This window comes from Hevea brasiliensis, chromosome 15, assembly GCF_030052815.1.
Source record: "Hevea brasiliensis isolate MT/VB/25A 57/8 chromosome 15, ASM3005281v1, whole genome shotgun sequence".
NCBI lineage: Eukaryota > Viridiplantae > Streptophyta > Magnoliopsida > Malpighiales > Euphorbiaceae > Hevea > Hevea brasiliensis.
This window is the reverse complement of record NC_079507.1, coordinates 70,712,075-70,727,860: the sequence shown is the minus strand read 5'-3', so window position 1 is coordinate 70,727,860 and position 15,786 is coordinate 70,712,075. Positions and strand designations below refer to the sequence as shown.

Genomic DNA, 15,786 nt, shown 5'->3' with positions numbered 1-15,786 from the left:
AGATGTGGTTCTAATTTCCTTAATTATCCAGACTGACACCGGTCACCGAAACAGTAAAATATACCAGGCTATGCATATAGGGTTATTACAATCTGATTCAATCACTCTAGTAGAATGAGTTGGACAATAAAATCAACTACCTCTAGAACTTGTACAATAGCCAATAAAGAAACCACTAACAAATTTAGCATCTAACTTTCTAATCTGAGGGTTATATGGCCTCACCTCTGCCTTACAACCCCATATATGAAAATGTTTCAAACTGGGCTTCTTACCAAATATTAACTCATAGGTAGTCGTAGGCACTGATTTACTAGGAACCTGATTGAGAATGTACAAAGCAATTTTCAAGGCATCACCCCACAAAAATTCTGGTAAAGAAGAATGACTAAGTATATATCTAACCATGTCCATCAAAGTACGATTTCGCCTCTCTGCAACCCCATTTTGTTGCGGAGCCCCAGGTATGGTGTACTATGCCTCAATCCCACATTCTTGTAAATGCAAAGCAAAAGGACCATGATTTCTACCAGTCTCAGTATACCTGCCATAATACTCACCACCCCTATCCGACCTTACACATTTAATCTTCTTCCCAATTTTCAGTTCAACTGCAGCCTTAAATGCTCTAAAGGCATCCAAGGAACTAGACTTCTCATAAAAAAGATCAATCCAACTATATCTATAATAGTCATCAATAAAAGTGATGTAGTATTTAAAACCTCCCATAGCAACAGGAGAAATGGGTTCACAGATATCTGTATGAATCAAATTCAGCACACCTTCACTCCTAATTGCCCCTTTGTTTCTAGCTCTAGCAGGAAATTTTCTCTTAATGCAATTAACACATGTATTAAAATCAAAGAAATCCAAACTATGCAAGACACCTTGTTTAACCATCCTTTCTAATCTTTCCCTAGAAATGTGGCCTAATCATCTATGCCATAATATTGAAGAGTTCTCATTAACTCTTTGACGTTTGTGCCCAATAACAACATTGATAGGAACATCAACAGATTGAAAAAGAACAGAATTTAAATCCAACATATATAAACCATTGCATAAAACAGCGGAACCAGCAATATCAAATTTAAAATAAATAATAATTTTTTCATTACCCTGAAGAAACACATAATCACACTTATCTAAAATAGAAATGAAAATTAAATTTCTCCTTGAAAAAGGAACATAAACAGTATCATTTAATTCTAAAACATGTCCAAAAGATAAGTTCAAAAAAACAATCCCTATGAGTTCTACTATTGCAACTCCATTTACTCCTAAAACAGTCTTCCCCTTTTCACTTGGCTTCCTCACGTTTTTTAACCTCTGCAAGGAATTTGAAATATGAATGGTAGCACTAGAATTCAACCACCAAGAATTTAAAGGAACATCAACAACATTTGATTCAAAACATACTAGAGCTAGGGGGGCAAGTTCTAGACTATCACTTTCCTTCTCATGCTTCTTCTTAAGCTTAAAACAGTCCTCCAACTTATAGTCAGGCTTCTTGCAATAGTTGTTATTAACTATTAAATTATGATCATGCTTACCACCATTATTGTTCTCAAATTTAGCTCTAGGCTTCTTATCCATCTGAAATTTCTCATTAGTCTTGCTATTAGACCCTTTAAAAACATAGTTAACAGAAGGAGTATTCCCTTTCGACATAGATTCCTTTTCTTGGCACACAATGGCTATCAATTGATCAACTGTCCACTCCCCTTGTTAGGAGTTGTAAGAAGTCTTGAGAATTTTGAATTGGGGTGGAAGAGATTTAAGAATGCGCCGGACCAGAAAACTTTCTCCCAAATTAATATCAAAAGACTTGAGCTTGTTGAAATAACTTATAAGTGTCATGAGGTGTTCCCATATAGCACTGACACCATCATATTGGGTGTGCTCCAGCAAAGAAAGATAATGACTCTTTTGAGTATTGTCAAACTTTTTAAACTTTTCAGCAACAACCTGCAAAAATTTCATAGCAGTCTCCTTATCAGGAATACATTGTCTTATGGATTTATCTATAGTATACTTCATCACCATTAAGCAAACCCTATTAGAATTTTGCCACTTCTCATGGTAAATCTTTTCAGCAACAGTGGATTCATTAATAAGTTTAGCAGGTGCATTAACCCTTAAGGCTAAATCCAGTTGGGCTATTGCTAGGTACATGCTCAGATACTCTTTCCAATCATCAAAATTGGAGCCATTCAGAGTTTTCACAGTAGATAATTGCATAGAAACAATAGCTGGAATAAAATAACAGAGGAAACATGAATTATGTATATAACATAATCACAAAACTAAAGCTTCCTTACAGATCCAGCTAAGAAAGCAATTATATACAAAACTGTTATTTATTATAATCTCGCCTGAGGGTTCCGGATTACAATAAAACCAAAAAAAACCCATTGAACTAATAAAAATATATATATATATATATATATATATATATATATATATATATATATATATATATATATATATAAACCAATATCTTTAACTCTTTTATACCGATAGGGTATTAAAAAATATTAAAGACAATCAACAAATAACATTATCACCAACAATAACTTATTATATTAATAGTATTATACCGATGGGTATATCCACTATTAATATAATCCAAATAACTTTTGAAATCCATGGAATAAATGTTTAAACAAATTAACAAAATAATTTTATGACTAGTTCCACGATAAGTGAGCTCATAATTATAAAAGTGTTTATCATAATCAGAATTTTCATGGACACTATATTATGAATATAATAATAATGTTACTACTAATGAATATGTTCTTAATATGCCTGAACATAATTAGTCCAATAAAACTAACAATTAATAAACACATAATATTATCATCATTAATAAACACATAACTAAATAGAATTGTAAATATTTTATACTCTTGACTTTTGTTAAATTAATTACATGTGATATCATGCAGGTTTCACATAAACTACGAAATTTGATCATATTCAATCATAATCATTATATGAATATATTATGTACTATTTCAAAAATCAATATATAGCCATATGGATTTTAAAATTCAATATATATATATATATATATATATATATATACCTATGAAATTGATCAGATTAGTGTCACCAATTGCATCGGCCATTGCGTTGAACAACATGACAATTGCGTCATTGCGTTGAACAACATGACAATTGCGTAGAATATATATATATACACCTATGAAATTGATCAGATTGGTGTCACCAATTGCGTCTGCCATTGCATTGAACAACATAACAATTGCGTCATTGCGTTGTACAACATATCAATTGCGTTGAATATATATATATATATATATTAAGTATTTAACGTAAAAATAAAAAATAAAACTTCCACTTTTAAGTGTGAGGAAAAATTATATGATAAAGTAGTTATTTCATATTAGCATTTAATGTAAAATGACAATGATAACTCAATGGTATTTAGATATGAGTAAATGTAATTATTTTTTGGGATCTATTCGTAGATCTACTTATAGAGACATGTTTATTCTTTATTGGGTTATCATTTGCTCTTTCATTAAATTAATCGAGAGAGATTCAGCATTTTGAAGTATCGCTAAAGGTATCCGTGAGACACACACAAAGAAAAACACGCAGACTTGTGGGGAAAGAGTTGGAAGAGGAGAAGGTAGAGCTCTCACTGCTTCTCAATCTTTTATAGTCGGAAGGGGAAGCCAGTGACCTGAGGCTAACACTGAACCCTCAGGAATGACCACAAGCCCATACCCCATGGTTTAAACTCACACCCAACAAAGGAAAAATAAACCAACCATCGCCATGCTTAACCACAGAGGACAAATGAGCACATCCAATCCTAAGTAGTAATTTTCAAGTATCACATCAGATATGCAACCAAAAAATCACCCAAAATAGTATATACACCCAACCCTTTAGTCCTTGTTTAAATGGAATGAAACGTGATTTATTAATGTATTATATCTTATTATATTATCTTGTAAGATGTGATTTTTATTGATATCATATTTGAAAAGGTAATATGAAAAAAAATTATTTAATATTTTTTTATTATTTAGTTAGATAATATGATAAAAAAAAAGTCTAAAGATTATTAAAATACCTTTTAGTGAAAATGAGGAAATGAGGAAAGTTTTCGAAAAATAAAAGAATAGAATATAATTAAAAGTTATAAATTTTGTAAAGATGAAATGGAAATATAAAATATTTAAAGTATCCCAAACCACTAAATTGATGGTTTAATAAATTGTTTATGGTAAACCATAATTCAAATAGGGAGTTAACGGGAGAGAGACATAGTTTCCCTACCTGGAGGGACAGGGAAAATCACATACTCAATATAAAAGAAAAATGAGGACGAAACCTTTAAAAGAAAAGCCATAAAGAAATTCTCTCTCTAAGAACTTAGAGAGAAGGAACCAATGTTCCTGGCATGCAAAGAATCTCAGTTCTCAAATATCTCAGAAAAAATGATTTTTTAGGTCATCTATATGTATAACTGTGATGCAGGCCTATTCAAAGTCCAACGAATTTGTCTCACCACTACATTAGGAGGGTCCTTTGGCTTTTACTATTCATTTTTAACTTTCAATTTTAAAATATAATTTTTTAATTTATAAATTAATTTAAAAATAAAAGAGTTAATTATTTAATAAAATAATTTAAAATTAATTTTTAAATAATTTAAATATTTTATTAAAAATTTTCAAAAAATTAATTTATTAAAATAATAAAAAAAATATACATCATTAAATTGAATGTTAGAATTGTTAAATGAGAATAATTTTAATATTTTTAAAAATTATTAAATAATATAATATTTTTTTAATTGAAAAATAATTTTAAAATAAATAAATAAATAAGTAATAAGAGAATATTATTTATCTCTTAATTTATTTTAAGTATTTTTTTAATTTATAAATTAAATTAAATATTAATTTATTCATATTTTTTATTTATAAATAAATTTAATTAATTTATAAATTAAAAATAATTTTAAAATAAATAAATAAGTAATCTTTTACTCTTTATAATTTTTTTATATTAAAAAAGATATTCATTAATTTTTTTTTTCAAAGGACACGAATGAAATACCAAATTTCTTCATTTCTTGCAAATTCATTTAGATCAAAAACTGATAATGTGGTGGCCCTCCATTTAATCAATCGGAACAACCGATCCACAATTAAGGACCCATGCAAAGGATGAATCTACGATCCACAAAATCTTAAAAAAATAAAAATAAAATAAACCCACTACCTCTAAAATTAAGAAAAATTATATAATGAAATGGGATTTCATCAGTTATTTTTATAAAATGGTAATTTATATTATTTTAATTTTTAATTAATAATAAATTATTTAAAATTAAGATATTTTTACTTTTTATAATTTAATAGCTCTTTTTTTATAAATAAAATAATTCACTCTTTTAATATATTAATTTCAAAATTTTAAATAATTTCACTTGTTTTTATATTATAATTCATCAATTCTCTTTTTTTTTTTTTTAACTGAAATTATTCACATAAATGAAATTATTACTTAATTGGATAATTCGCCTCATACGTGTCACGAGTAACAGTTGAGATGATTGGATTATACAACCGGTCCTTTATCCTCTGCCAGCCACGTGTTAGTCGCACCTCCCTAACATAAACTGCCATAAAAAAAAAAAAAAGGTTCCATAATCCTTCGTGGGCGTTAAAGTAGCCTTAGAAACAAACTGACAAAAAAGGCCGGAAAATTCTGCGCAGATTATATACATCCAATCACCAATCAATTACAATTTAAAAAATTATATTTTTTATTAAAAATTTATTATTTAATTTTTATATTTTAACAAAAACAATTATTTAATAATTATATTTTACAAAATACATAATTTAATCAACATATTTTTATTTTTTCAAAAAAAAAATCAACGTATTTTTATTAAATTATTTAATTATTCTATTAAATTTTTATTAATCAATATCAAATAAATTATTCTTTAATCTATTTATTTAAAAAAATAAATTAATTAATCATTATATTTTAAAAATATTATTATTCAATTTATTAATTTTGATGAAATTAGTTAGTTTAATTTTTATATTTTAAAATTTAATATTTTTAAAAATATATTATTAAATAAAAATAAATTTTTTACTTTGTAGAGGTTAAATATGAAGTATTTTTATTATTTTTATATTTTTATTAAAAATAAAATTTTTAATTATTTAAAAATTTAAGAAAATTAATTAATTTTTTAATAAAAATAATTTATATTATTTTTATCAAAAATATGAAAAAAAGAGTGTAAGTACATAACGAAAAATATGGGGAGAAAATAATAAAAAAAGAGTAAGAGAAAAATAAAATAAGAGAATTAAGATAGTTTTAATATAAAAAATAATTATAGAATTAAATAATTATTAAAATATAGAGAATAATTAATATATTTTTTAAAATATAAAAATTAATTAATTAATTTTATTGAAAAATAATAATTTAATTAATATTAAAAAATTAATAAGTGTATTAAATAATAAAATATAAAAATTAAATAATATATTTTTTAAAATAAAAAATTAAATAGTTTGTTTTATAAGATGTGGGAATTAAATAATAATTTTTTTTTAAATTTTATGATCATTTATTAATATTTAAATAATATATTACTTATTAATTAAGTGTATTATAAGTAAGAGATTCGAAAAAAGACCTCTAAATCTCATGTCCTGAGTTTCAGATAAAAAAAAAAAATAACATGTCTTAAGCCACAAGGCTGGACACGTGACCCCTCGTTCAGTTCCACGTGTCTCTCTCCGTTTCCTCCGCGGGTCTCCTCATTTTTCCCCTTCTTTTATTTGAACTCTTAAAATTGAATAAAAAGCGCGTTGCTTCTCGCTGGAACCTCACGCGCATTGGCATCCCACCGTCCATCCCCACTTGCCCCGGAGCGATCATAGCCGTCGCTTAGCCACTATTATTTCCTGCCGCCACGTAGCACTGAACACGTGTCGCTAAATTGACGGTAAATCTGATGATTATTTTAACGTTATCCTTTGTCAATCTCTATAAATGCAGCATCCCACTCGGTAATCGTTGCCTCCATATTCATAACTTCCAAAGTTCACATTGCAGTAAACGGAGAGAAATATCTCTTTTCTGGAAGGAAAGGTCCCCCCCAAAAAGAAAAAAGGCTTAATTTTCTTTCATATTTTCTATCACTTTCTATAGAAGAACTAGAAAAAGAATATGGCTATGAATATTACTCACCAGATCGGAGCTCTCGCGGGAACTCCAATCTCAACAGAACCCATCACCACTGCCACAAGTGAATCTACGGCGACGGTCAGCGCTACTGCGGCTTGGAAAACTCCTGCGCCAAATATGCTGTGCAGAACTAGAAAACCAGACGTTGTGGAGCAGAAATCTCAACCGACGAGCCCTTGCCGGTCTCCAATACTAAACGGGATCCGCGCAGATCTGTCGGTAGCTTGCCGTGCTTTTGCGTTAGAGGCGACGACATTGGAGACGGCAACGGAAGGGGCGGAAGAGAGGATGTATAGAGAAGTTTCCACGAAGGAGAAAGGGAGAGGGGTGCCGGTGTACGTGATGATGCCGTTGGACAGCGTGACGATGGGCAACACAGTGAACCGGAGGAAGGCGATGAACGCCAGCTTGCAGGCGTTGAAGAGCGCCGGAGTTGAAGGGATCATGGTGGACGTATGGTGGGGATTGGTTGAGAGAGATGCGCCTGGGGTGTATAATTGGGGAGGGTATACTGAGCTTTTGGAGATGGCGAAACGACATGAGCTTAAGGTTCAGGCGGTCATGTCGTTTCATCGGTGTGGAGGCAACGTCGGCGATTCTTGCACGTAAGTATATTTATTTTTAATTTTTCTTTTTGTGGGCCTTTCATTTCATATCCTGCTGCTTTTTTAAAATTTTGAAATGGGTAGCGTCGTTGTTGGACGTGGGGTACACGCGCCAATGTTCAACGTTGTGATGGTAATTTGACCCGGAGAAGGGAGTAGAATTTACGTGTGAAACTTAACCGATTGTTATCTTTGCGAATGATAATGGTTAATTAATTTCTGGCGTGCAGAATACCATTGCCCAAGTGGGTTGTGGAGGAGATTGACAAAGATCCAGATCTTGCATACACAGATCAGTGGGGAAGAAGGAATTATGAATATATATCTCTAGGCTGTGATACCCTTCCGGTCCTCAAGGGTCGGGCGCCCGTGCAGTGTTACTTTGATTTCATGCGGGCTTTCAGAGACAACTTCAAAAATCTTCTCGGTGATACCATTGTGGTAATTACTCATTGCTGTTTAATTAGCCCTTGTAGATTTGGTCTATATGTTTGCTAGTTCCATGGAGCTTTAGATTTTGGTCCCAATACTCTACGTATTAGGACCACCCTCTTGTTGTCCAAATAATTTGTTTCAGTGGTTTGTGAACTTTCTTTGCTTGAAATAAACTTGTCGGCACCCGTAGTTTTCCCAAATTGGATCATGCGATTAAACAAATTTGAAGGAGGTTGTCTCTGAACTGTTAAATTTTTGCTTAATTCAGGAAATTCAAGTGGGAATGGGTCCAGCAGGTGAGCTCCGCTATCCCTCATACCCAGAGCAGAATGGGACATGGAAATTTCCAGGAATTGGAGCATTCCAATGTTATGACAAGGTATTTACAATCTTTTTCGCCTTTTGATAATGTCAGTGCATCTGCAATTCGCAATTTTCTGTTTCTAACTTAATATGTACAACATAATGCAGTATATGCTTAGCAGCCTGAAAGCTGCAGCTGAAGCTGCTGGTAAGCCAGAATGGGGTAGCACAGGCCCTACTGATGCTGGTCACTATAACAACTGGCCAGAAGATACCCAGTTTTTTCGTAAAGAAAATGGTGGTTGGACTAGTCCTTATGGTGAATTTTTCCTTAATTGGTACTCTCAGATGCTCCTAGACCACGGTGAGAGGATACTTTCATCGGCCAAGGCCATCTTTGAGAACACCAGTGTAAAGATCTCAGTAAAGGTTGCAGGAATACATTGGCACTACGGCACAAGGTCCCATGCCCCAGAACTCACGGCTGGGTATTACAACACAAGATTTCGGGATGGTTACCTTCATATTGCACAAATGTTAGGACGCCATGGTGCTATTTTCAACTTCACTTGTATTGAGATGCGTGATCATGAGCAACCACAGGACGCCCTTTGCGCACCTGAGAAGCTTGTCAGGCAGGTGGCTTTAGCAACTCAGGGAGCAAAGGTTCCACTCGCTGGGGAAAATGCCTTGCCACGATATGATGAATATGCACACGAGCAAATCTTGCAGGCAGCATCATTGAATATTGATGGTAATTCGGGTGATAGGGAAATGTGTGCTTTTACATACTTGAGGATGAGTCCTCATTTATTCCAAGAAGATAACTGGAGACGGTTCGTGGCTTTTGTGAAGAAGATGAAGGAAGGGAAGAATGCTGAACGGTGTGGGGAGCAGGTTAAGCGGGAAGCTGAGCATTTTGTGCATATGACTCAGCCTTTAGTTCAGCAGGCTGCAATGGCTCTAATGCACTGAGGATTTGGTTTAACTTGCCAGTTCTATACCATCGCAAACAAACTCTTATGGCTTTGTTATAGCTGCCTTTTTTTTATGCTGTAGCAATAGACGTTTGCCCTGAACCCCCAAAAAATAAGATTAAAATTAAGAATATGTTAAGTTCATTGCTGTACCACGATAAGTTATGTATTTTTTTTCTTTCTCAACAAGCTAGTTGTAGATTTGGTGATCAATCAATGTAATGCTCTGTTATGTATTTAAGCAATAACTTCTTCTTCTGGAGTATTTATGCAATAGATAGAGTAATAATTTAGTTTTGAAGGCAAGCGATTGTCGTTTTTCATGCACCAACGGAATCTTCATATCTAATTAAGCAAATTAATTTCCTTTTTTATCCTTCGATTTGAATGGATAAATATTTTTCTTTGTGATTTTAAGATTTTTAACCACCGGTTTGGATTCAAGAGTCGGCCGTCGGCATTTCATGTGTCAACTGTCAACAAATAGCACCGCCCTATCTTGAGTCTTGACTTTCTAAAAGCGAGATCTGATCTCTTGCCATATTGAAAAAAAAAAATAAACATATTCTTAATTTCTGGTAATTAATTATCATGTGAGTGTTCACATGCAATCCATGGCTAGAGGACTCGAGTTGGTTTCTGTCATATAATTTGTGGTGCAGATCTTGAGGCTGAGATACAGAAATAAAAAAGCAAGTTGTGAACGTCAGACAGAAAGTCACGGGTTTCTGTTTGTCTGGATAGAGATGCAGATCCTGAGGCATGCCTCTTCTCTGGATATTGGATTATCTTTTTCTTTTCTTTTTATCTTTCATGTCTTCTCGTGTGGACATCTTATAACATTTTGAGAAAATATTTTCTTCTTCAATGGAAAAATTAAATATTTTAAATTCTGACTACGTTACTAGAAAGAATATAAAGGAGAATTTTACAACGGAGGCTAAAGCATTGTTCTTTTTTTTTTTTTTTTCAATAATTTGGTCATAGTTATTATTTGCGCATTAAGTGAGGTTATAATTATTAGTAGATTTATATTGTTCGAAATTTTAACTAGTTAATTTTGGTAAAACAGCAAAATTCTTTTTAGAAAATTTTTATCCATTTAAGTTTTTCCAAAAAGAAAAAAAATCTTCTACATTTAGGTTTCATTTGTTTTATAAAAAATATTTTAAAAAAAATATTTTTTATATTTTTTTATATTTAAAACACTTAAAAAATTGATAAAAAAAATATTTTTTATTTTTTAAACTTTAATAATCTTATTGAAATGTAAACACACTTATACATATATAAAATAAATAAATATTATTTATTTAACATTACAACTCAATATAAAAAATATTTTTTAATATTTTTTATATATAAATTATTTTCTGTAAAATAAATAGTCTTAAGTATTATTATTTAATTTACCGTCGAGAAAATTATTTTTAAATATATTAAATAAAAAATATTAAGTATAATTTTTTATTATTAAAATAATAAAATATTTTTTTATAAATAGCTTTTTTCAATATTATCTAAAACTTTTTTTTTTCTTAAAAAGCAATTTTTACCCTTCAACTACAATGAAAATCAGAGACTTGGTCAGTTTTACCCATATGCTTCTTCAAACTTCTTTCCAATGGCAATGCTATAGTCTAAACAACATAAAATCTTATACTAGACGAGATCGATGCAACTGACACTTGCATGGGAAGTTTCATGCCAGCTTCACCAAAGTGTGGGATACGGGTCTCTCCAAGAAAATGACTAAATCAATGGATCACTGAACAAGTCCCCAGTTCCCACTCAAAAGCAGAAAACGCTCCCCATATGCCTCCACGATTGTATATAAGAGAAATTTCCCCGCCACTTGTCACTTCCTGTCATTATGTATACATATATTTCTTGTCATTAATTAGTGAAATTTGTAAATTTGGCTCAGGAAAAGGTTGAGCAGTGGACTGATACCATTCAGCAGAAAGCACTCAGATGCTGCCAGTGACAAAACAGCAAGTGGAGCTCATTTAGCACAACAATCTGCCCAACAAAACAAGGGGGAATGAAGCCGCTTGTTTTCTTCAGCTGGTCTCTCATGCAATTTCCCCTGATTTGTCTTTTCGTTTTGGACGATTTATATCTGTTAATTACAAGGCCTATAAAAAAGTAATATATTTGTTTAATTGCTTTCGAAATGATAAATATTGTTTATGGATTGAGACATTAGTGAAATGCATGGTTGCTTGTTAGCTACAGAGAGGAGAGCAAATGAAGCACTTGGCTCAAGGTGCAATGGACAGTGTGAAGAACACACTTCGTATGAATGAAAAGAATAAATAGACAGAGAAAGCCCCATCAATTGTGACCTGCTGATTGAGGCCCCATAAGGTCTTTGCTTTTGCGCGAACAGGGACGAGCATTCCCACTCACAATAGCATGTGCAATAAAGGTAAACATCAATGCAAATGCAAGAATCAACATGTACATTTCTTTTTGTTCTTGATTGAATTGAAATATTAATTTCATAGATTTAAAAATAACTTTTATATTACTGAATTAATAATAATTGCAAATTTCCATCATATAAAGTTTAAATTATTATTGTATTAATTTTTTCATTTTTTCTAATGAGTTAAAATTTATTAGTATCATAAGGGTTTAGATATTGCATCAATAATTAGGAAAAAAAATTAAAATATTATTTTTTTATAATAAAATATTAATTTTTATAATTTTTAAATATTTAAAATTATTTATTATTTTTAATCAAAATAAAAAATAAAAACAAAGATAACCCCAACCTTTCACTCGATCTTCTACTTCTTCTATTAATGTTTCCATTGGCAGACCAGCAGCCAACACTTAGCCCCGCTTTTCTTCTTCTTATTTGGCCTTCTTCGCGAATCTGAGCTAGATCCACCTCCATCTTCTTTGGTCTTCTTTGCAAAACTGAACCAGACCCAGCTCCTTGTTCGGTCTTCTTCGTTGGCAGATGAACCTCCTTCAGAACCTGAACTAACCTCGTTTCCCACGCCACCAAGGCCCATGTCGTTGTGCCTTTGAATATTTGGGTTTGGATGTTTTTATTATGGGTTAAATTTGTTGTGTTTTGGGTTTAATTTATGGATTTAGGTGTTTGATCTGTTGTATTTCTAGGTTTTTGTTCTTCAAGCCTTGGTTCCCTCTAGCTCATTCTGACTTTAGGTGTTAGATTTGTTGTATTGTGGGTTTGTAAAGTTTTAGATTTGTAAATTGAAAATTGAAATTGTTGTTGACTGATTTTTTTGTTGCTGGGATTGTAGATATGGGTTTGGGTCCCTTCTGACTGTTTCTTCTTCTTCTTCGACATTTTTGGTTCTTCAATGGCTACTATTACTGGGTGGGTTCACCTCCAGATTCGTGTTGTGCGATGGCTGTAATGGGCTTGCACGTGGTGTTGTGCCTGTGGAATTTGCTGTGCTATGAATATGACTGTTGTTTGTGGAATCTCCTGTGCCTCACCATTAAGATTGATTCGGTTGTTTGGGAATTGTGACTTTGTGTAGTTGCAGATTGTTAATGAAACTTGTTGAAATTAGTTCAAATTGGGTGTTCTTGACAATTATGTTATGGGCTTGTTCCTAATTTTTTTTCTTTTTTATTTCTTTTTATCGTGATTAATTATTTAAAATATAAAAAATAATATTTATTATTAAAAATTGAATGATATATTATTTTAATTTTTTTATAAAAATTAACCTAATTTGAGTTTAAATGTTCAGAATATTTTAAGCCAAAATGGACTTATTTGAACATTACCTTAAAGTTCAAGTTCAAGGGTAAAAATGTGCTTTGATAAAAATAAATTACTATTTAATCTTCATATCTTAATAAAATTAATTATTTAATTTTTTATATTTTAAAAATTATATTATTTTAATTTATTTATTTTATTTTTATTAAATTATTATATCTCATGATTAATTTTTTCTATTAGTTATGTTAGTTGAATTATTATTTAATATTTATATTTTAATAAAATTAATTAATTTTTAATTTTAAAAAATATATTACTTAATTCTGTAATTTAATTTAATAATTATTTAATTTTATAAATATTTTTTAAATTTAAAATATTTTAATTTTTTTCTTTCTTATTTTTCTCCTCTCGCATTTTTCTCCTCTGCTCACGCATTCTCCCTCTCATTTTTTTTTTCTGTTTTATACCTTTTGATAAAAAATGGCATAAGTTATCTATCTAAAAATATTAATAAGTTCTCTAAAATCTTTAAATAATCAATATTAATTATTTTTTAATAAAAAATATAAAAATAATATTTAAAAATTTAAATTAAAATACTTAAACAATTTAAAAAATATAAATTTTGTTTTAATCTCCACATAGTATTTTTCATTTTTATCTAAAAAATATATTTTTTAAAATATTATAAAAATTAATTAATTAATTATATTAAAATAAAAAAAAATTAAATAATAATATTTTTTAAAATATAGAGATTAATTAATTATTATTTTTTAAATAAAGAGAATAGATTAACAGAAAAATTAATAGAAAGATTAAAAAAATTAATAGTAGTAAAATATAAAGGTAAAATAATATATTTTTTAAAATATAAAATTTTAAAAAATAATTTTATTAAAATATAAAAATTAAATAATAATTTTTTCTAAAAAAATAAAATTTTATGTTAGACTTCGCCAATGATCTCATGCGTTTTAGTGCATATTCGTGTGCCTAAACATGTTTCATCAAAGGCGGATTATGAAACCTCATCAGTAGTTGGTTTTTTTATTTTATTTTATCCCTCTAAAAAATAAAAAAATAAAATAAAAATTATTATTTTGTAAGTGAAAGTGTACGTACATCAAAACATACACCTAATAATTTGCCTTCATCAAAAGCCTATTTAAAAAATCTATGCACACCTATCAAGTCTTAATTTCATTTTGATACTCTCATGGGCCTGCAAGCTTGGAGTCACTCGACAGGGGTCCCTTTAATGCCCATCACATTAACAAGTTTGTGATTGTGAGTTTGTGTGGATGGGTTGTTATGCTTTGGGCAATGCTGCTGGAACCCTTGATTCGTTGAACCCATTAATCAGAGACCACCATATTCTAACCTTTTTGCCCTTTGAATTCCAGCGTAATGGAAAGCTAATTGGGGCGCTTCGGTTTTTGGATTTGGATATGATCGTCCCATTAGTCTGGTTACAAGGTAGTGAGGCTTTGCCACTGGCCAGTGTCTTTGCTTGTCTGATCAGTTATTTGACACAAACTATGGTTTGTAATCTTAGAGCAAATTTGTGGAGGAAGATTTCAGGAATCTATTACGTGCTTGGTTTTGATCAGAAGATGGGGGTTGTTGTTGTCTAGACTCCCCCAACCTTGCTGTCGCGTCTTTACCCATCCGCTGCTGTTATAATTGTCGCCACTGCAGCTCAACAATGGTAATGATTTTGTTATTGTGATTTTTTGTGCGTTTCATAAAAGAATGCATAGAAACTAAGTTATGTCATCATGGCCGAAAGTGGCATTGAAACAGAACAGTATAGCATTACAATTTGAACACTTTTCATCTCAGTTACCCGGTTACTATTTTCATTCCTAGTGGTGTTTCCTCCGCTGGGAGGTATCATGATTGCTGCTCCTACTTCAGGAACCATCAATATTGAGCTTAAACTCTTGTTCAGGAAAAGGGACTCGATAATACTTGTTATCTTACCAGGGCTTTCAAAGACTAGGTGATGCAAGACCAGAAAATGGTGATTATCTATATATATATGCAAATACGGAGATCCATTTCTTCATGCACTTTTGCCGCACGGAAAATATTTGTTACTTGGCAACAAATTAGATCCACTCTCATGGAAAAGTCTAGCTTATGTTGCAAATTTTGTGAAGAATAAATTCTGAAGTTACTTCTTTCCCTTCTCAAGGAATTTGCCTTGGAAATAGGACTATCTTCAAAGGCATTTTAACAAGCAAATAGTATATGGGACTAACAAGGAAAAAGTTTACTAGAGATGAAACTAAATACGCCTCTAGCTAGAATTGCAAGACGAATTAGTTCAACCAGAAGCTCAGATGGGTATGGGGAAGAGGACTATCAGGTGTCCCACATTTTCTTGTCTCTTTCTCCTAAAGTCTACTGCCTCATACTTATTATTCCAGACAGTATTTCATAAAGTTTGCTGCATTTGACTGGCAAGCAA

The 15,786-nt window shown here is 30.9% G+C and overlaps 3 protein-coding genes and 1 long non-coding RNA gene across 4 annotated transcripts; 3 read left to right on the top strand and 1 right to left on the bottom strand.

Annotated features, from left to right (window-relative positions):
- Positions 1 to 1,728: 1,728 nt before the first annotated feature.
- Positions 1,729 to 3,134, bottom strand: LOC131174119 (uncharacterized). The gene is made up of 3 exons (XM_058137188.1): positions 3,092 to 3,134; positions 2,056 to 2,252; positions 1,729 to 1,968 (listed from the first exon to the last, which is right to left on the bottom strand). The coding sequence occupies exons 1-3, from the start codon at positions 3,132 to 3,134 to the stop codon at positions 1,729 to 1,731; spliced, it is 480 nt and encodes a 159-aa protein (XP_057993171.1).
- A 3,897-nt stretch (positions 3,135 to 7,031) lies between these two features.
- Positions 7,032 to 9,854, top strand: LOC110632202 (beta-amylase 1, chloroplastic). Its single transcript, XM_021780334.2, has 4 exons — positions 7,032 to 7,874; positions 8,105 to 8,315; positions 8,578 to 8,688; positions 8,781 to 9,854. The coding sequence occupies exons 1-4, from the start codon at positions 7,252 to 7,254 to the stop codon at positions 9,585 to 9,587; spliced, it is 1,752 nt and encodes a 583-aa protein (XP_021636026.2). The 5' UTR covers positions 7,032 to 7,251; the 3' UTR covers positions 9,588 to 9,854.
- Positions 9,855 to 11,404: 1,550 nt separating this feature from the next.
- LOC110632199 (uncharacterized) lies at positions 11,405 to 12,241 on the top strand. Its single transcript, XM_058137187.1, is given in 3 exon segments — positions 11,405 to 11,418; positions 11,517 to 11,659; positions 11,832 to 12,241. Coding segments are annotated over 3 exon segments (237 nt in total). The 3' UTR covers positions 11,912 to 12,241.
- Positions 12,242 to 12,308: 67 nt separating this feature from the next.
- LOC131173978 (uncharacterized) lies at positions 12,309 to 13,155 on the top strand. Its single transcript, XR_009144327.1, has 2 exons — positions 12,309 to 12,642; positions 12,874 to 13,155. It is a non-coding gene; the product is annotated as an uncharacterized LOC131173978 (long non-coding RNA).
- Positions 13,156 to 15,786: the final 2,631 nt, after the last annotated feature.